The 22,048-nt window shown below is 38.5% G+C and overlaps 1 protein-coding gene across 2 annotated transcripts in view; it reads right to left on the bottom strand.

The window, feature by feature from the left end:
- LOC142497941 (ly6/PLAUR domain-containing protein 8-like) overlaps nucleotides 1-22,048 on the bottom strand; it is a 414,350-nt gene that overhangs the window by 244,067 nt on the left and 148,235 nt on the right. The window contains exon 1 of one of the 2 annotated variants that reach the window (XM_075606410.1): nucleotides 18,053-18,172. The exons of the other annotated variant lie outside the window; for it this stretch is intronic. Within the exon in view, the coding sequence (XP_075462525.1) occupies nucleotides 18,053-18,104 (52 nt within the window). The 5' untranslated portion in view covers nucleotides 18,105-18,172. Of the gene's footprint in view, nucleotides 1-18,052; nucleotides 18,173-22,048 lie in introns of those variants that run through there. 2 annotated transcript variants of the gene reach the window in all.

Here is a 22,048-nt window from a genome sequence, read left to right as displayed (position 1 = left end):
TCTTAATCTGTGGAACTGACTCTTTGGAACATTATCTAACCATTTTTTGTAATGATTGCTACCATATTGTAGGTAGCTGTTTGCAGCCACAGTTTTAAAATGCGTTTTGGTCTGAATAACATTCTGAGGACCCACAAATAACTCTAGATCTAGAAATATTATGGTATCTGGGTGAATATTGTATGTGAATTTCAACCCCATTTGGTTATCATTGAAGGATTCCAAAATCCCCTCCAAGGTGCCCCTCTCACCATCCCAAATAATAAGGATATCATATATGAAGCGGCCATAGAAAACCAAACCCGCCCCCAGCACAGCATCCCCCCACACATGGGTATTCTCCCACAGTCCCATATAGAGGTTAGCATAGCTGGGAGCAAATTTGGCCCCCATGGCCGTTCCACAGATTTGCAGATAATATGTATTTCCAAAAAGAAAATAGTTATGATTCAACATAAATTGGATACATGCTAAAAGGAAAGACCGTTGTGAAGGGTGCAAACTAGGATCTAATTGTAAAAAGTGACTAATTGCCTGGATACCCTTTAAGTGTTCAATACAGGTGTAGAGTGAAGATACATCACAAGTGACCCAGTGATAGGTATCCTTCCACTTAATGTCAGAGATGGAGTCAATGACATGCAACGTGTCCCGTATGTACGAGCGCAATTTGATGACATAAGGCTGTAGATAGTAATCCACATACTGGGACACGTTGGACGTCATCGAGCCAATCCCTGACACAATAGGCCTCCCTGGTGGTTTAACTATATCTTTGTGCAATTTAGGAATGTGATAGAAAATAGGGGTTCTAGGGTGTTTAATATATAAAAACCTGTGCTCTAATTTTGAAATAATTCCCTCAGAGAATGCACATTGGAGGAGACCCCGGAACTCCAACTGATAACCTTCAGATGGATCCTCAGTAAGAATTTGATATGATGTGGTGTCAAGGAGGAGGCGATGGGCCTCACAGAGATAATCCGCCCGATCCTGCAGGACAATCGCCCCCCCCTTGTCTGCTTGCCGAACAATTAAATCATTGTTGTTTTTTATATTCATTAGAGCTTGATTTTCTTCTTTAGTGAGATTGTTAAATTTCAGTTCCACATTGTTAAGACACAACTGTTCTAGGTCTCTCAAGACCACTGTATAAAAAGTTTCAATAAAGTTACCCTTAGATTGATAAGGGAAATATGTCGATTTTGGGACAAATGGTGATGGTTTACAACTCAATAGAATGCCCTGATCTGCTTCAATTGGGCTTGAATTGGAATCTAGTAGTGGATTAAAAACATCCTCATGTATAGTAATATCCAGAAGTGAATTATTACTTGAGTCCTGATTGTCTAGTATTGTTCTTTTTATGGATGGACCCATAAGTATATCAGTAACATCAAAATTTTGAGTGTTATTGTGTCCATTCCCTATTTGGTCTGATTCTATCAGAAATGAAGTCAGAGCATTTATACATTCTCTTTCTTGTGTATTAAATACAGATCCCGAATTATCATCCCCCTTTAGGGTGAAGTGTCGCATCAGGGTTAACTTACGGATGTATCTATTCAGGTCCACGAACAGGTCGAACCGATTGGGTGTGCTGTTAGGTGCATATGAAAGACCTTTAGCTAACAAGGATATGTGATGTGAAGTGAGTGTATGTGATGACAGATTATAAATACCATATTCATGTGGTGTATCTACCATCATCTTTATTTTCTTCTGTCCTTGCTTTTTTGCTCCTCCTCTGACTCCCCTGAATCTCTTTTTCTCCGGGGTTGTTGTTGGTTCTGTTTCTCCCATAGTGGATATCTCTTTTCCGTTTCTCTCTGTTCTAAAAAAGAGGTGGATTTGTTAGATTTGGTAGGTGAGTTTGACCCTTTAGTAATAGTTTTTGATCTTGCCCCTTCTCTATGTTCCACTGCAATTTGTTCATGGGATTCCCCATTGTCTTCACAACCGTCCCCCAACACAGAGTACCGATTGGAGGTGGAACAACTTGCAGAGGAAGTAGTAGAAGGGACCTTGTGATATTCCTTCTCTTTTCTATCCATTCTAGCTTCTTTAATTAAAGTGATAATTTCATTTTTTTCCTTCTCATTAGATATGGGTTTTTTATTTGGTTTAGAATCTCTATTTTCTTGTCTGTACCCTGAATTGGATCTCCCATATCTCCGATGTTGGAAAGAGTCACCCTTCCTTCTCCAATTTCTAACTCTATCATTTGCGTAGTCATCCTTATCACGTTTGAGTTTATTGGTTTTTCTCTCTATGATTTCTTTCTCAAATGACCACACCCTTTTGTGTACTGTTTCATCCAAACGGACGAATTCATCTGTTCCTTCAAATGATTTAATGGTTTCTTGTACTCGGGCTATCTCTTTCCCTACTTTCTCCAATCTTTCTTTTCTGTAAGAGATTAAGAGGTTAATAAGTGACACTGAACATGTTTCCAAAATGGCATTCCATTCTTTAGTAAATGTTTCAGGTGCCTCAAATGTAGGTTTTTTTGTTATTCGCAAACCCCTTGGGACTAACTTGATGTCTATATAGTTCTGCAGAGAAAGTAAGTCTAACCAGTTCCTTGTTTCATCTTTCGTGTAATTTTCCAACTCTTGAAAATTATTTTTGAGATCTATATTACTCTCTACAATGCCAGTGGTGTCTTCATTTACAATGTTTGCAAGTTTATTCCTTCGAGCTAACCGCTCCTCACAATTTTGCATCATTTTAGTTAATGTATTGTTTAACTTCTATTATAATAGAACAGTTCTTACTATACAACCTCCAACTAAAATGAATATAATAAATGTATTTCAAAGATATATTCTATCAATTCAAGGTTGCAATATGGCTGCTACCTTATAAAGTGATAGATAACACAACAAAACAAAAATTAAGGAGCGCCTATTATTACAACCTGCCTAACTGTGAGCAAGTTAGCTACTGTGTTGAGACAACCTATGGGGTGGCCAGAGGGGGTATTAATTATAAAATGGATCCTATGTTATAGGGGTAACACATGTTAAGTAAATTTAACTTTAATGAAAACTACTATAAAAAATGTAAAAAAAAAAATATAAAAATATATATTAAAAAATACATAAAAATTATTGAAAAAACACCAAAACCTTAAAAAACATAGAGTCCAGTTCCAATAAAGTGCATCCAGGTAATGGCAGCCCGTTTAAAAGGGTTATTTGTGGGTCCTCAGAATGTTATTCAGACCAAAACGCATTTTAAAACTGTGGCTGCAAACAGCTACCTACAATATGGTAGCAATCATTACAAAAAATGGTTAGATAATGTTCCAAAGAGTCAGTTCCACAGATTAAGACGCAACTGTTCTTTGGACAAAGATTTCTATGTCCAGGGCACAGATCTTTCATCTAAGTTTCAGGAGAAAGGCTACGATATGGCAATTGTTAATAAATCTTTTTTAGATGCCAGCTTACTGGATCGTGCAACTTTGCTGGAAAAATCAAAAATAAAAACAAAAAATAAAAATGAGGTTAAATCCCATGGATCAGGGCCTAAATTTATTACACAATTTAATCAGTCTGCCATACAGATTAAAAAAATAATGAATGACCATTGGAATATTCTGGTCAGCGATCCAGAAATTGGTCATCTTTTGCCTAAACATGCTCCTGTTATCTTTAGGAAAGCGAGGAGTATCAAAACCATAATTGCTCCTAGCAAATTAAAAACATCTAAGGTAGTCAATAATTTGAAAATGGATGGTTCTGTCCCTATTAGGGTTAAGGGGAACTTTAGATGCGGGAGAAGCAGATGCCTAACGTGCAAACATTTGATTAAAACAAATACATTTCAATCCTACTCTAATGGCACCTCACATGATATAGCAGAGTACATTAATTGTCTCAGTGAATACGTCATCTACTTGATATCATGTGAGTGTGGTCTACAATATGTAGGCCGCACATCAAGAGCTTTAAGCACGAGGTTCTTAGAACATCGAAGAAACATAATAAATGGGTGCCAAACACACAACCTCTCCCGCCATTATTGTAATGAACACTCAAAAAATCCTAGGTCCTTACGAGTTATGGGCATTGAATTTATCCCTCCCACCTATATGGGTGGGGATCGTTTCAAAAGACTGTGTATGAGGGAGACTTACTGGATGTATATTTTGGATACATTGCATCCAAAGGGACATAATGATCACATTGACATTAGCACTATAGTGTGATCACTCAAAGTGGGTGATCCTTCGGAGGTCTGGTTTGAGTGCTCTGATAGCACTCCCTCTGAACTACAGTGACATGTCAGATCTTTATATGTATTGTCCAATAAAATTAATTTTGTTCACTGTATATTATATTACATCACATTTTTGATATGTCTATTCAGGTCCAGAAACTGGTCTTGCTGTTTCACTTTATTATTTTACTAGTTCACACACATAAACAATATTTAATTTACATACATACACAAATAACAAGAATTCATAGATATTATTCATACACTTTTTTAATAGTCACATTCACATACATATATTTAACTTCCGCATATTCAACACGGTTATTTCACATTTATACTTATTATACACTATTATTATTATAGTTATTATACATTTACACTTACATAAGGTAACATATTAGTTACAATACATATAATTATACACCCAAAATTCTACATATCATTTTGATATTTCTTCTGTCCTTGGTAAGTAACAACTTTTGCTGTACCTCTGATTCAAATAGTTATCTATTTTTGCATTGATAATTCAATTACAGGTATGGATGTGATTTTCACTGAGGTTGGATTTACCCTGCAATGGAATAATTATTGTTTGCCATGTTAAATGATATGTTGGGAAAACTAGGTATTTTAATACTCACTGTCACTATCCTTCTCCAACTCTTGAGAATTTGAGTAACTAGATTTAAATTTAGAAATAAATAGTAATCAAATTGTGTGGTAATTTATCATCAATTAATTCATTTAAGTTACAAACTATATGTCTAAACATTCTATCTAGCCATCACAATTGTTATCTAAGTCCTATTACAACTATCAATTTGAATTCTATCCTAATTCTATCCTAAATTCATTCCTTAGTTTGTGATAAACCATTTAAGTAAATTATATACATATACAAATGAGCTATGTTTCATCTTTTGCAAAAGTAGTGGTGTCTTTATAATCATTCCATAAGAATTAAGGCAATAAGGTAACTTTAGACCTATGGAGTGAATCAAATCATGTAACTAACGATTTAATTGTTTTCCTAATTATGTATGCAAATTGACCTTGCTATAAGTACTGTGGGGTCACAGCCAATGGGCATCCCCTGAAGAAGTCATCTTTGATGACGAAACGCGTTGGGCGTGGCTAAGACGGAGGAGGCACTTTCCCACTGAATGCAGCTATCGCGGACTACTTGGATTGCAGTGTGAGAGCGGCGAGCCAGACAAGAAAAGCGGACACATCCTTACCACTCCTGGTAGTGCAGCAGCCAGACGCAAGCAAGCTAGGGCACAGGCTGTGGTTCCTGTGGTTCCCGGAGGGATTTCCTATTGCGGGGCACACGACCGGGAGGACGTCACTTCCGGTGAAGGAGACTGAGCCACACGTGTAGGACAGGTCTCCATTGCTGATCCGGACGCTACTGCTGGCATATGAGAGCCAATCTCATAACTGCTTTATTTTACCGTTTGACTTGTGAGTGGGCATTTGTCTTTTTTAATGTTCCATAAATTGTTTGTTTTACTTTAATGCACTAGGTGTGCGCCTGGTTTTTTTCTCTTTTTCTTTCATAGGTATCTACAAGGGAGTTGTGATCCCTTTTAAATGGGCTGCCATTACCTGGATGCACTTTATTGGAACTGGACTCTATGTTTTTTAAGGTTTTGGTGTTTTTTCAATAATTTTTATGTATTTTTTAATATATATTTTTATATTTTTTTTTTTACATTTTTTATAGTAGTTTTCATTAAAGTTAAATTTACTTAACATGTGTTACCCCTATAACATAGGATCCATTTTATAATTAATACCCCCTCTGGCCACCCCATAGGTTGTCTCAACACAGTAGCTAACTTGCTCACAGTTAGGCAGGTTGTAATAATAGGCGCTCCTTAATTTTTGTTTTGTTATATATATATATATATATATATATATATATATATATATATATATATATATATATATCATTATTTTTTATATTAGTGCAGTATTTATTTATTTGTTTTACAATTATTAATGACCCCAGGAAATGGTATTAATATTTATACTGAATCATTATAATATTTACCTTTATAAAGACTCCTTATATAATATACTTCCTTATATAAAATTTGTACACACACTCTGAAGCCCAGGAACGTATTTTGGAGAGAGGGTGCTGTTCATCCACAATTAGTAACATATACAGTAGAGTCACGGTTACCCGACTTTCGGTTAACCGACACTCTGTTTAATCTGACATTTGTGCATCCCCCTTCTTCTCACTTACTATGCTTAACGGTGGCGGCAGAAGAGTAGGACTGAAAACCACGGGAGTGGAGTGGCACAGGAGGAAGCAAGCTGGCGATGGGAGAAGAGGGCCATGTCAGCAGAGGAAAGAAGTTGAGACAGCAGAGTGTTGGCAGGAGAAGACCTTGTGATCAGAGCAGGAGCAAAGCAGAACAGGAGAACGGCCAGGGAGGAACACGCTGTAACACGGGAACTTGACCTGCAGCTGCCATCTGGTGTCTGCCGGTGTTACGCCATGTTCCTCCCCGGCCATTCTCCTGTGCTGCTCTGCTCCTGCTCCGATCACATGGTCTTCTCCTGCTGCTGCTGCCCACTGTCAACTCCTGCTGACATGGTCCTCTTCACCTACACCAACTGTCTTCTTCCTGTACTGCTCCACTCCCATGGCCTTGAGTCCTCATCTTCTGCCGCCGCTGGTAAACCTGGTAAGTGATCATAATGGGGGGTGGAGAGGGGAGGTGGGAACGGATAAAACTTTTCATATTATCCATCATTTTCGGTTATCCGACATGGTATTGGCCCCGTTTATTTCAAATAAACGAGACTCTACTGTGTGTGTGTGATATATATATATATATATATATATATATATATATATATATATATATATATATATATATATATATATATATATATATATCGAAAATAGCCGTATTAGTCCAGTTGTGATAGTGCAGAATAAATGAGTACTTCAGTATTAGGTGATACCTTTTTTATCTGGACTAACAATTGATGTCATAGGACAAGCTTTCGAGAGGCATTGCTTCCTTAGTTAATCAGTATTCCTGAACTGAGGAAGAGAGGAGAACTCTCGAAAGCTTGTGCTATGACATAAAATGTTAGTCCAAATAAAAAACGTAGCACCTAATACTGATTCAAGATCTACCCAGACACTGATAGGACATTAAGGACTGGACATATAACTGGACTTATATTTGGTCAGAGTTCACCTTCGGTGTTGTATGGATTTATTATTCTAAGCGCCGGATATACTTTGTTGTTCTATGTGATACTGAAGTACTCATTCATTCTGATAGATAGATAGATAGATAGATAGATAGATAGATAGATAGAGAGAGAGAGAGTAGATAAACATACGATACCGTTCGCACGGGAATCAGCAGAGAGCACTCAGGTTTAGATTTGTAGAAAATATATGGTAGAAAATGCACAGGATGGTCCCGTTTGTGGGTCCGAAACGTTGGTAATTTGTGTTTTTTCTACAATATATATTCTAAAAATCTAAACCTGAGCTGCAGTGCCACCCGCCCAACCCCCAGCCCCATATATATACTTTTTAAATGAATACCACATTTATTAGATACACATAATACAGTATATATCTGAGATCACATATTCCTTCCAGTGGCAAAACCAAAATACAGTGAGCCAGTGAGCATCTTTACTTTGCTGCGGAACATTTACAGTCTTTGGAGGAGTCAGTGACTGTGGAATCCTTACCTGCCAGCTGTACCTTTCCCACATAGTTCAGACATTGTCCTTGACCTTCAGAACAGGTCACTTTCTTATTGGACACACATGCCACTGTACTGTCGTTATTATAACAGGATGGACATTGCAATGGCGGAATGGCAGACACATCATCTGTAGGAACTAGAAGGAATTATAAAAAATATTTTAAAAAACCATAAATTCACAGCTGCTAATACATCTTAAGCTCTATAACACTAAAAACAAATCCAACACAGTTAGAATAGGAATAACAAGATACAATGTACTGCATACTTGGGCTTCTCAATCACCATATGTATCTAAATTGTATCACTAAAATATACACTGTAACTTGAGCTGATTTTCCATAGAGTATCCCAGATGCATTTTTTCCAACATACTCCCTGAAGCCGATATGAACTGATATCATGTTAGTATCTTAGACCCTCAGTATGGCTATTCTCTTAATATATATATATATATATATAGTTTTAATAAAAAGGGCAGAACATGCACAGTGGCTGAGATGCTAACATGATATGAGTTAAACTCGTATGCTTCCACGGCTGCCATGGTAACTTTTACATTGCACTGGGCTCTGGGGAAAGCTTCATTTTAACCTCCTGGAAATGTATTATTTGAAACGCTTACAGTATATCTCCTGAAGGGAGCATCAGATTTAACAAATAATGTTGGAAAGGTCTTTGGGGAAAATACAAACAAAAAGGGTAATTAGGGCAGACTGCTGTGTTAATGGCCCCTGTTAATGGCCCCTGTTATCTGTGGAACAATGGGGGTCTATTTACTAAGTGTTGCAAATGCCAATCTCAAAATGCGTGAGCGTGTGTGTGCCTGTGCGTGTGTGTGCGTGTGCGTGTGTGCGTTTAACTTGACAAAATCTGTGAAAAAGAATTCCAAACAATGAAACTATGTATCACAAATGTGAGGTCCTATAAGGAACGTTATAGTTACGAGGCACATCTGTAATCATTTATAGAACAAAAATGTTGATGCGTAACACAACTGAAAATATGGTCTTGGTATATACAGTAGGCCCCATGGAATCTCGGCATATAGTAAGTACATACATGTATTCATTTGTTCAAATAGAGATGCACATTACTTTGTGCATTACAGTACTTGGAAGAGACAAATATACAGATGCACGCTGGCTTTTCCCTTAGTAGGAGAAGATATTATGACCTAGATCCACAAAGCTTTGTTAAATCCGAGCTCCTGAAACAGAAATGGATGTTGTGTTCCTGAGTTAACAGGGTATCATCAAAGCTAATTATATTGCAAAAACAACATCCAACTACATCTCATTAGCACAGGCTTAATATCACGTTATTGTAGCATAAAACTGCTTCTTATCTTACAACAACATGATATTAAGTGTGACCTAGCATTGCTCCCATACAGACCCTGATATAGGTCTTTAGCTTAAGTTGAGAAATAGATATAATGCCCGAAACAAACACTATGCTAATTTAACTGTGACACTGTACACCCATCCAAACACAAGCCTATTTCATGTTCTGGATGTGAGTAACGCTAAGATTATGATTAAACTACGGTAACTGATGTAACATTAAGTTCACATGTTAACCTTGCAGGATATGTAATGCTACTGTAGCATGTCCCCTTTTACCTCCGTGCCAGGTGCAGGACGGCTGCACCGATCAGAGCCGCGGAGCTCAGCGTAGCTCCGCGGCGGTTCGTTGGAGCAAGGCGCCACCATGGTGGTTGTTCGCGCATGCGCTGTTGGAGTCTCGCGCATGCACAGAGAGCCGATGAGTTGCGGCAGTCATTTTGGTGTTGCGCATGCACAATGGAAGGCGGTGCGCATGCAGAGGACATAGACCATGCGGTGGCCATCTTAGAAAAGGCTCCACAAGGGACTACAAGTCCCAGGAGCCTTAGGGACTGGGGGAAGACACAGTTTGGCATGAAGAATCGCACGTGGGGCAGTTACTGTCAGTTGGAAGAAGAAGAGCAACAGTTGAGGTAGTGTCCAGGGAGCATGTTATTACCCTTAATATCTGTTCCAGTTAACGCTATGTTCTTTATAGTAGAATCATTCATTAAACACAATGTTTCTGTTCTTTGAATATACACCATTGTCTGGTAGTCTTAAATGTGATGTTAAGTTAGGTAACATCAAGTTACACTAAGTACATTACAGAGCTTTGTGGATCTGGATCAAAGTTTTGCAATAGAATATAACAATACATTTTGTGGAATATATGACTTTAGCTGGGGTTACGTAGAGCAAAAAGAGATATGGGAGGAGTAAAGTAACATGTAAAATAGTGTGTCCGCCCTTTATGTAAGAGCCATGCCGTATGTAATCATGTGTCATGCGTCTCACATTAACTTTTTAGCTTATTGAATTAGAGCGTACCGCTCTGTAATAACTAGTCTCTTTGTAAATCTTACCCCATTATCTTTATACAGAGACAGTGTGAGGTCACTTTTTTACACCAATCAGGAAAACACTGCACTTTGTCAAAACAAGAGGTGCATTGTGTAACTTCACAAAGTGCAAACACGGCACTGCCCCATGTAATATGCTGTGAAGTCATTTTCATTTGAATTAGTTTAAATCGGTTCTAGCCAAGTTTAATGAAATGGGACCATAATATCCAGAAGACTATGGGTCTTCTGCTATATCCTCCGATGTAGCCGATCTGGCCCCTTTCAGCCCAAATTTCCCATTGACTTTTATTTGGGAATTCAGACAGAAAACTGCCCAATTGGCTGGTTCAACAGTTTTACAAACTCTCTCAATCCTTTAGTAGGAAAAGGCTAAAAAAAAAAAAGAAGATCAATCATGATGTTATACAAACTTTAGCCGAAGAGTGTACATGTATAGCAGGCATTATTACTACTGTTAGTGCTTGAAGTACTCGGACATAATGTAAGAAATAACATGGAGATACAGCATGCGTTCCCATTACTTTCAATAAAACTGCGAGAAATCTTCTGTTAAATAACATGGCAGCGTTACTGCAGCGTGGTGCGTTAGCTGGAGTAATAACGATTGCTACATCTGTATATTGGACAAGATGCAACGTTACTAGATGATATTGTATAGAGATATTACTCATCAGTTAGTGTAATAACGGGGTGAGGGGCTTTTTCTGCCCTCTAACGCTGCAATCTGTTCATTGCTGTTGTGTATTTGTGTTTCATCAGGGAAAGGTGTATCTGCCCTTTTCAAACATTTCCCCTGCAACAAAATATTGTTTAAATTTTGAAAATATTACCAGGATAATTTTAAGTTTCATGATCTGTATAAGTTCATAAACCTATTTATACTTACTTTGAAAAGTATGATCCTTATTGCAGAAGTCTGACTCACAGCACTGAGTTGGGACCCTGTCATTAACCCCATCGTCCGTTTTGATACTGAAAGTTGTATTACAGAGTTTCTGATCAGTTTCACAACCTTTTCTGATTGTGTGGCGGACTTCCCCATCTGGGATAAACACACAGGAAGAAAACCGTCACGTTAACAAAATTATCTTCAAGACACGGAGGAAAGTAACAGAGTGTCGGAGTGTATATACTGTATGCGATTGGGAATTTAGTGGTTGTGACATGGGGGGTCATTCTGTAGTGCCCAAAATGTTCGTTCAGGTTATTTTCCACTGAAAAGGTGGATTCTTTGTGGAAATTAGCACAAACGATCATGTCAGACAACATAGAATAAGGCCCCAAAAGAATCTAGAGAGAATTAAAGAAGAGATTGTGAGCAAAAGAAATAACAGATGGAAGAGTCTATCGCCCTTTTCAATCAAGGGCATGAATGGATTATTTGAGGGGTAAATGTCATCTCGCCATATTTTTAAATATGATATATTTATTAAAGTCCAAACTGTGTGAAAAGTGTTATTTAGGAAAACTGTTTGATTTGTTCTTGATACTAGTATGATACTGTAGGCAAATTTATATTGAAATGAGAAAATCTTGACATTTTACTGTAACTAGTGTCAGTGTTATATAAGGGGAAGGGGATATTCATTTAATAGGAAGGCTCCCTCTCTTTCTTTATGAACACATTCATGGAACAAAGCGCATACACAGGTATTAAGTAACAATATCTGGGCATACACAATTCTCATTGCATGTTAAGATCTCACAATTACAATACACATTGTCTCTCACATGTGTGCGACTTGGTTAGAAATAAAACACAGGGGGAATAGAAAAGTAGCATTAATTAAATGGTAAAAGGATAAAGACCCCAAACTATTGGGTTTATAGTGTATATCAAGGAAAAAGTGGAACAATGCTGGGGGAAAGAATTTAACAATACTATATGTACCAAAGTATCAAAGTCCTATTGACCTTTTGCACAGGTACTGTATGCATGTTGCCATATTCTTAAGTCCCATCTCACATGTCCAAACCCTTGCAAATAACCGGTATTCTGCGACCTTCATAATGTTGACGAAAATGCAAAAACAGGGCGGAAATACTTGCATGGCTGGCCCAGTAGATACAAGATTGGCTGTTTTTGCTCTGTTGGATCAGGACTCCTTAATTCAATAAGTTTAATAACCTTTCTCATGCATTTTCCTAGCTTCTCCCTCTTCTGTTTATCTGATCATGTACACTAGTGCAAACTTCTTGTGTCTAGGACAATTTGCCGCGGCCCCTTCACCGCCAGGACATTTGGCTGCTGCACCCCTTCACCGCCAGGACATTTGGCTGCTGCAAGTAAGGTAACCTCTAAACTCTTAGCTAAAAACCTAAAATCTAATATCCTTATCCTCTTGTCCTAAACCTTCCAGGGTTTCACTTATAGTCCATTCATCTGACCATTTGTACATCTCTGGTATATATACACCCCTGAATATATTATTAACCATTATAGGTTATATATGTATATTGACAAGCAAGTAACAACAGCTTTTGATCATGGCATGGAGTGCGTTCTGCAGTCTAAGATCAAGTGTGTTTATATATGCATTATTCCCTTAACAGTCTGCCACATATCAATGATCCACTAACATGCATGGCGTTCATTTGTTCTATTTCTCATTTAGCCATCAGCTTTGTTCCCACATACTGTTTAGCCATGACCCGCAATGATTCTTTTCCAGATTCTTTATTAAGTTTGTGTTTTTTTAGTGTGTACTACTTAATTGCTGCTGTTCCAACATGCAGTAACTATCTGATAGGGATTAGCGTCGCGCGACTGCCTTATTGGCGCGCTGGTTGTCACGACAACCGCTGATGCTATATAAGACGCTACCGACATCAGCTGTCTATCACCCGCCCCTGATGAATCTCCGTTGAGGAGGGAAACGCGTAGGGCGTTAGCGTGGTGACGTCAGCGGGAGAGAATCAGGAAGAACTGGTAGTATTGCAACACTGTAATCGCGGTCTCTGATATTGGACTTATTTTATTGTGAATGCGTCCAGGGTTAACAGCGTCTCAAACACTCAGTGGTTTACAGGGCAGTCTGTCTCTATGCTGTGTCTCATTGTTGCGAATTGTCTGCCTATATGTAATTGACTTGTCTGACATCTGCAGTGTCTGCACATATTTACCTTGGTGAAGGCAGTTTACTGATACATTGTTATGTCTAAGACTATAATCAATTAAACAACCTAGGCAGCCTGCTGGGAAGCAGCAATTGTTTTTTTGCTATGAGCATCTGTGCACGAGATAGCAGCAAGCTATAGCTTTGAATTGTACTATTCTACCATTGCAATTGCCCTACAGTTTATTACAGATTCCCAGCACTGATTATATTTGGACGACTTACCCCCAACCACAACAATTGTATGACCTTTGTTACCATCCCATCAGGCAGAGTGTCTGGGAAAAGTTGTTCCCTGGTTTTTAGACCACAAATAGCTTTGCTAATCAATTTTGGTTGTTGTGTTTGTCAAATGTCATTGGGTGCAGAATCAATCCACATACCACCAACCTGTCATTGTATTGCACTAACAGTGATCATTAATATCTAATCTGTATTTACCAACTATACACTAGTTAGGATCTGTTTTGTGCTATTTATGCAATACAGGTTGGTTTGATCGGTATGCTGCACCACATGACACACAGCACACCCATAGAAGCAAAGCACAGCTAAGTATCTATAGAAGAGACAAGTGTTGTTGTATATAGGCCCCATACTATAGGTATTTTTCCTTTGCTGGTCTATTTAGGCAAAGAATACTGTATTACATACCTTGGCCCCTTACCATTATTCCACTCTCTCCCGCCATTAGTACATTATATGTTGTTATTATTATTTACTTCATGTTGAGAACTTATTTTAAGAATGTTAAATAAACGCTAAGTTTTATCTGCCCAGGAGTGCATCTGTAAATGAGCATCTAGTTGCTAGGTCTTGACACTAATATGTCTATACCTTTCAGCTGTTGTTAGTTACTGTTACTTATAGCTCATAGCTGCACCCACCGCCACACTAGGCGTTAAGGCACCCCCATATTCAACCTTAATTCAATCAAAATAGTGAGCATTATATTCTCTTTTGTGGTATCTTCCATTTAACCCCTTACCCTAAAAAATCTAACTGTAAGCCTAATCCTAAAACGGTAACCCCTACATTAGGGATGACATGGCTGCAGCTAAATGGCCATGGCCAACTGTCCCTCAGTGGCTGAACTAGTGAATCAGTGAATTAGTGGGCATTAATTCCCTTTTCTATGTGGGTTGTTAGTATAATATATATTTTGATGAGCTGCTGCTCTGTAGAATATAATCTAATTTTGGAGGCCATGGAGAAAGAATGAGTTGCCCAAGGTCACAAGGAGCTGACACTGAATTTGGAACCAGGCTCCCTGCTTTTAAATGAATGTCGTTAGTTTAACATGCAGTCCCTTAACCCACTGAGCCGCTCCACTTTAATACGCTATAATCCTAGGGTGATTATACAGTAGAGGCAACTCTTATTCGAACAAAAACCAGTGGCAATTCCCCAAAAAACCCAGGAAACAGCCAGGTACATGCTGGGTACATGCCTTAAACTTTCCTGAAACTAGCCCCAGCATTTCTGCATTGATTAATGGCCTATCAGATTAACAGCGGGGGTCCCTGGCAGTCCCATTCAAACTGAATTGGACTGCCAGGGATCCCTGCTGTGTTAATCCGATGGGTCGTTACTCAATGCAGAAATGCCTTAAACGTGCCTCAAACTAGCCCAGCACATACCCAGCACATACCCAGCACATACCCAGCACATACCCAGCACACACCCAGCACATACCCAGCACACACCCAGCACATACCCAGAATGTAACCCGGCTAGTTTACGGCAAATGTTAGAATAAACGTTGCCTCTACTGTAGTATTTTATTGTTCAATTTTATTTAGTACGAAGTTTTCTGTTTTCATATTTAAGAGACAATGGTTGTGTTCCTATTGATTATTTATAAAGAGCGATAATTTCTATGTATTGTTTATAACTATTATTTATGCTCTCTGTTGATCATTAATACAGAGTATGAAATAAATATATTGAGAAAAGCTGTCTTGATTTCAAGCTGGACATTTTAGAACGGCTGAAATATATGGGTGAAAAGTATTTTTTTTTTTTAAGTTTTTACTTTCAACTACACTATACAATTGGTGTTGTAGCTATAATGGCCTGCTGCAGGTGAGAACAGTACCTAAGAAGGAGGAGATGTTTTTTCATCGATGTGCAACCTAGTTAATGTATTTAAAGCTTTATCAGAAGTGCTAGGTTGTCGGGTTTTATAAGCAGCGAGTAAGTAAATTACATAAAATGTACAGATGTTATCACTTTCATATGTATATATATATATATAAATGTATTATGTATCTATGTATATATATATATATATATATATATATATATAAAGCAACTGTAAATATTACTGTATGTTCATTTGCATGTCTTAGACAGGTCTGCAACCCTGTCTTTCCCCATTGTCACCCAGCATACAGCACTTCCACTGCAGCAAGGGATTCTGGGAAATGACATGCAAATGAGCACTCAGTGCCACCTTTTGTCTCAAGCTCGTATTACACAAGCCAATCCTCAAGCCAATGCATGCTGTTTTAAACACAGCTTTTAAACAGGGGCTGGGATGAGATGCAAAGCCATTAGACCTACTCACATACATGTTTCAACCTTGATGGGTATCATCAGTGTGAGGCTGGTCTTAATGGCTAGCAGGTTGGCTAACCTGCTAGCCATTAAGACCAGCCTCACACTGATGATACCCATCAAGGTTGAAACATGTATGTGAGTAGGTCTAATGGCTTTGCATCTCATCCCAGCCTCTGTTTAAAAGCTGTGTTTAAAACAGCATGCATTGGCTTGAGGATTGACTTGTGTAATACGAGCTTGAGACAAAAGGTGGCACTGAGTGCTCATTTGCATGTCATTTCCCAGAATCCCTTGCTGCAGTGGAAGTGCTGTATGCTGGGTGACAATGGGGAAAGACAGGGTTGCAGACCTGTCTAAGACATGCAAATGAACATGCAGTAATATTTACAGTTGCTTTATGCTTTACTGTGGAGGGTTTTTGTCACTTTTTTTACCCACCATAACCTATATATATATATATATATATATATATATATATATATATATATATATATATATATATATATATATATATATATATATATTTATTTTTTATTTTTTATTAAACATAAAATGATACTAGTGATATTAGCTTGCTATGTGGCGTGTGTTCTGTTAAGTGTCTTATACACAATGTAAGACATATATACCCCCTCTGATTTGTACAGTTTGCTTCCCAATTATTCCAGTATTAATGTATTTGATAGGAAATTATTATGCAAGAAAAACATTTCTTCTCTTCAAATCCAAATCAATTGTGTCACAGTATCCTCTAATAAAGAGAGTTCTGCTCATATAACAAGTAAGTAATGGGAAAGCTTCCCAATGTACTTATTTACCTAATATTCTCCACTACAACCCACATTGGTTAAATAGATTATGAACACATGTATTCTTAATCATTGTTTCAATTTTTAAATTCTCAATTAATTGTATATTTTTCACATTAAACCCCTGAGGAGGATTTATAATTCAATAATAACAGTAAAGGATTGTTTGTTTAATCCTAAACACCCACAAGTATCCCCCAAACCATAAGTACACCATTCATCTTTGCACCTACAGGATCTCAATAAATGTACATTATTTAATAATTTTGTCCCCTTGGGAAATACGTTTGTTGCATTTAGTCACATACTGTTGATCACAATACTTGGTTTTGTAAAAATATTACTTACAGACGGAACAGGTTTGTGAATATGTTATACAAGACCCTGTACATTCAACAAATGTTGTTGAAGAACAACATTCATCAGACTTGAGACTCCAACATTGTTGACATTTGATGCAATAAACTGCAAGAAAAGATAGAGAAAGAGCAAAATAGCACAGTTAGTACAGTAGCATCTCTGAGGCCACAAGTGAGAGTACATAGTGCACTGTACTTACTCATGTGCTGATCTTGATTTGACAGACTTGTGGGTTTCATGCCACCCTCTCCCTATGTAATTACAAATCATTTTGACACAGAAATAATAGATAATGTTTCTATGTACCGATATAATTGAACATGCAAAATACATTTCTCACATGCCAGAGTACTTTTAGGTCTTGGGCCAAAACAAAGAATAACAATGTTCACAATTTGTCACATAATGTTTGTTATGATGGATTGATAAGAACTGGTGGTGACGTTAGTGAGTCGTAGGAAGGATTAGTTAGTAACATCTAACTTCTGATAACTTTGAAGTGAGGCTCAACCGCAGATATTGATGGAGGCTGCATATCATACTCTTGCACCTGCCAAACGGGACCAGATATAGCACCACATTTATCATGCAAATGGAAATTGAATGGATGTTTCGTTGTTTAATTTAGTGCTATTCACTTACAGATGGGAGACCATGATACATACAGTAACACTCTGAGCACTCAATTGTGTATGACTATTCATCAAATGCTATTATATCTAATGCACAAACCAACAACACATCATTGATTTAGCTACATTGTAAATTTGTTGTTACATGGAAATTAAGAAACTGAATAAATCAATTCACCTGTACTCATTAGAGCCAAGAAGATAGAGAGAGTGCAAATGAAAGACGTCATTTTGATAGAAGAAGTTCTTTGTGTTCTAGTGCCTTCTGCGTCTGGTTGGAGTAACACAACCTCCGGTCCTGATATTTATATCCATGTTACAGAGGATTACATAAGACAATTGAAACAAATGTTGTTGACGTGGCAGTGATGTAACGATTGAGAAAATCAACAAAATAATTGGATGAGGCACCTGGCACACAGGTAGTGACTGTAATAACTACTATAAATCTTCATATTTCTTATTATGCCAATATCATTAACCCATGGTAACCATAATTGTAATTAAAGGGCTTCACTGGCAACAAGAAATAGATATTATCAAGTAATTTATAGAGATGAGCAAATTATTCAGCAAGATTCACATTTGCCACAAATATAGCACTTATTTAATTGTTGGTAATTGGTCAAACAATTACTTGATTCGCCTAACTTAAAAAAAATACTGTAGGTTTTACAGAAAAATGTAACAGAATAACAAAAGGGTCACCAATGCAGCCAGTCACAATAAGTGAAAGCGGGTATAAAGAAATCCTACAGTAAACGTACGGGTAGACTGGCACATGATGCTTTGTGCCTCGATGCCTGTGGGGTCATATAGAACATTCTTGAATCACTAAGAACCCAGTTTTCTAAATCCAGGAATTCTAAGGAGTTAATCTCCATCATACAAATGAGGTAAAACGGGCCAACATGTTTCACACGGCAAGCGCTATGTCAAGGTCCCTTTGTCAAGGTCCCCAACAGTACAGTAAGTTTCACCTAATTTTTATGATCAAATACAATTTTCAGATTTCTGGAGTCACCCTCTCGATCTTGTTTATTGCTCAGGTGGTGCGACGGAACCCTCTATCTACTTCTCTGCACTTTATAAGCAGACGGCACACCGATGGATTCCAACCACCCACCGGCTGCAGAGGGACACATGTGCTGTACAGTGAGTGTCCTCTCCCAATTGTGTGTTTATGTATATATAGGAAAAAGGGGATTGATATTGTTACTTCCAAAGGAGAACACTTTGCGTGACACATTTAACCTGGGCGTGCTGCTCTCAGGGAGAGTGAATCAGGGATAACTCTATCTCCATATAATTAGCATATGACATCATCACCCCTCTACAATCAAGACATTATTGTGGGTTGGAAGGGAATACCCCACAAAAAATTGTAAAAGGATATACATATATATATATATATATATTCTGTTTTTTAACTCTTGAGCCCCTGAATCTCTCTGGAATCTCCAAGATGAGGCTTGTGATAGTGCAAAGCTCGTCTGATAATGAGCCTGGCTGAAGTTGCTTGGCCCCTAGAATAGTTACAGACTGTCCTTTGTTGTATATAATGCATGAGTTGACAGAATCTACTAATCGGTCAGTATCAGATTGCAAACTGTACAGATGAGATGATGATTTTAATAAAAACAGCCAATCAATGTTGGGTGTGTGTCCAGGCATCATCATACCAATTTGGGATTGTGAATCAGCCAATGAGGTATCTCTGGGGTTCAAAATCATGGCACACAGGGTTTTTAAGTGACCAATCATGAAGGCACAAAGTTTAAGATGATAAAATGATAAGAAATAAGCAGGAGCCTGAAGCTGATTCTGGATAACTGTCACAGACTGCTCGTCTTAGCAGCATAAATAAATAATTATATTTGAGCCATTTAAAAAAGGAGACAAACATCCTCCAATGCTTTTCACACCTACAGTCAGAGGGAGACTCCAGGAGCAAGTAGGACCTCGGTGGCCAGAACAGCGAGGTGCAGGCAAGACTTGTCAGGGTCACAGGCAGATGATAGGGCCTCATGCAGTAAGCGTCGATTAAGTGAAATCGGCAAGTTTACCGATTAGTCATGTTAATGGCGATTTTTCCTCTCCGTATGCAGTAAGTGCCGAATACATTCAAAATCAACCCGAAAACAAATCCGCCCACTCTCACGATGATTATCCGATCACACACAGGTGTATCGGCGTGCGTGGCGGGGTGCTGATAGGTTGCCCAATCACAAATCTTGCTGAATCAGGCGAAACAAGCATGTATTGGATTGCGCGCCATATTTAAAGGCAACGTGTACTGCTAATCATTCTCTGTGTTGTTGGGAGAGAGAGAGAGAGAGACGCACAGAGCTGGCTGATTGAACATTTGCATATTGACGGAGAGACTTGTGTATTGGGTGAGCTTTGTCCATTGTTGTTTTGTTTACATCTTTGTCTTGTTTTATATGTGGAAGTGTTTCGTGTGATTGGCTGTACATTAGTTGTCTGTTTTTTGTGAGTGCTGGAAGTATGCCCGCAAAGCGTGGGAAGAGTGATGCTGGTGGGAGTGGGAGTGCTACTCGTGCGAGTACGCGTCGGAGTGAACGTACTGTTCAGGGGAGTGATGTTGCTGGTGCACCGAGTGGTGTTGCTGGGAGTGGGAGTGGTGTTGCTGGGAGTGGGAGTGCTGTTGCTGGGAGTGGGAGTGCTGTTGCTGGGAGTGGGAGTGCTGTTACTGTGAGTGGGAGTGCTGTTGCTGGGAGTGGGAGTGCTGTTGCTGGGAGTGGGAGTGCTGTTGCTAGGAGTGGGAGTGCTGGTGCTAGGAGTGGGAGTGCTGGATCTAGGAGTGGGAGTGCTGGTGCTGTGAGTGCTGCTGGTGGCGCAGTTGCTGATGGGGTGGATGGTGGTGGCGTGCTTGCTGGTGGGCAGCTTTTGGAGGCTCTTCCATTGGAAGAAGGAGAGTCCAGTCAGCACCAGCCAAGCTCTGACCCTAAACCTGCTCGGAAGAAACGTGTGGAGAAGCCACGTAATCCTCGCTTCAATGACCAGGAAAATACAGCTCTTGTCACTGGCATTCTGGAGCACTATGACAGTATATATGGACATTTACTAGGTAAGTGTACCTTTACATTTATTATTCAAATACATGTGATTCTAGGTCATCTGAGTTTTGTTCATATGCAAATATGGGTTCAGAATATCTTTCTATGTTAATTAGTCTGGAAACACAGCTTTTTATCATGCCTTACAAGGACAACTAAACACAGGCGGTCAATTTGCCATAACTGCATACAATATGAATGCAACCTTGCTTACATGTATAGGTTTAGTAGTGAATGCTCATGTGCTTCACATATTACACATAAAACAGCATGTTTGCTATCTCTTGGAACAGCTAGCAGTGTAGGAAACTGGTGCTTCTATTATTAATCATTTACCTCATATATTTTATATGTTTTTCAAGGGCGGACAAGTTCAGCAAGCAGAAAAGAAATGTGGGACACAATAGTCATTGGTGTCAATGCGTGTGGGAATCATGTGAGGGACAAGCGGAATTGTCACAAGAGATTTGATGATATTAGGTCCAAATTGAAAAAGAAAATACAACACCAACGCGTGCATGCTACTGGCACTGGAGGTGGGCCGACACCACAACGTCTCATATTAAGTCCATTGGAGGAGCTGCTTCGGGCAAAATTACTTCCCGTCGTCGTGGAAGGCTTACCTGGTGACCGTGATATAGGAATTTACCCCTCACAATTTCCACCAGGTGAGAAATATTACTGTACTAGGCGTGTCGTTGCTTACAGTTATTTTGCATAGTTACACTGCTTTTTATACTGTCTTCACAATATAAGCATACCTGCATCTATATATGTATATGTCTGATTCTGTATATATATATATCTCAAAATAGACATATATGTTGTAGTCCTACTAAAAGCAGTAACTAATATAGCACGTGCCATTGCGTGCTCATTTACATGTGAATTCCCAAAATGCATTTCTGCAGTGGAAGCAATTGATGGTGGGCGAAGATGGGGAACAACAGGGTAGTACACATGTGTAACACATGTTAATGAGAAATTATTACTAGCTACAGGTACAGAACATAAATATGTATAATATTATTGTGTATTTTATTTATTTTACTCCGACAAACATGACATTACTGCCTATTTTAAGCATGCATCAA

Source organism: Ascaphus truei, chromosome 6 (genome assembly GCF_040206685.1).
Source record: "Ascaphus truei isolate aAscTru1 chromosome 6, aAscTru1.hap1, whole genome shotgun sequence".
In the NCBI taxonomy this organism is placed as follows: Eukaryota; Metazoa; Chordata; class Amphibia; order Anura; family Ascaphidae; genus Ascaphus; species Ascaphus truei.
This window is presented reverse-complemented; position numbering and strand designations above follow the sequence as displayed.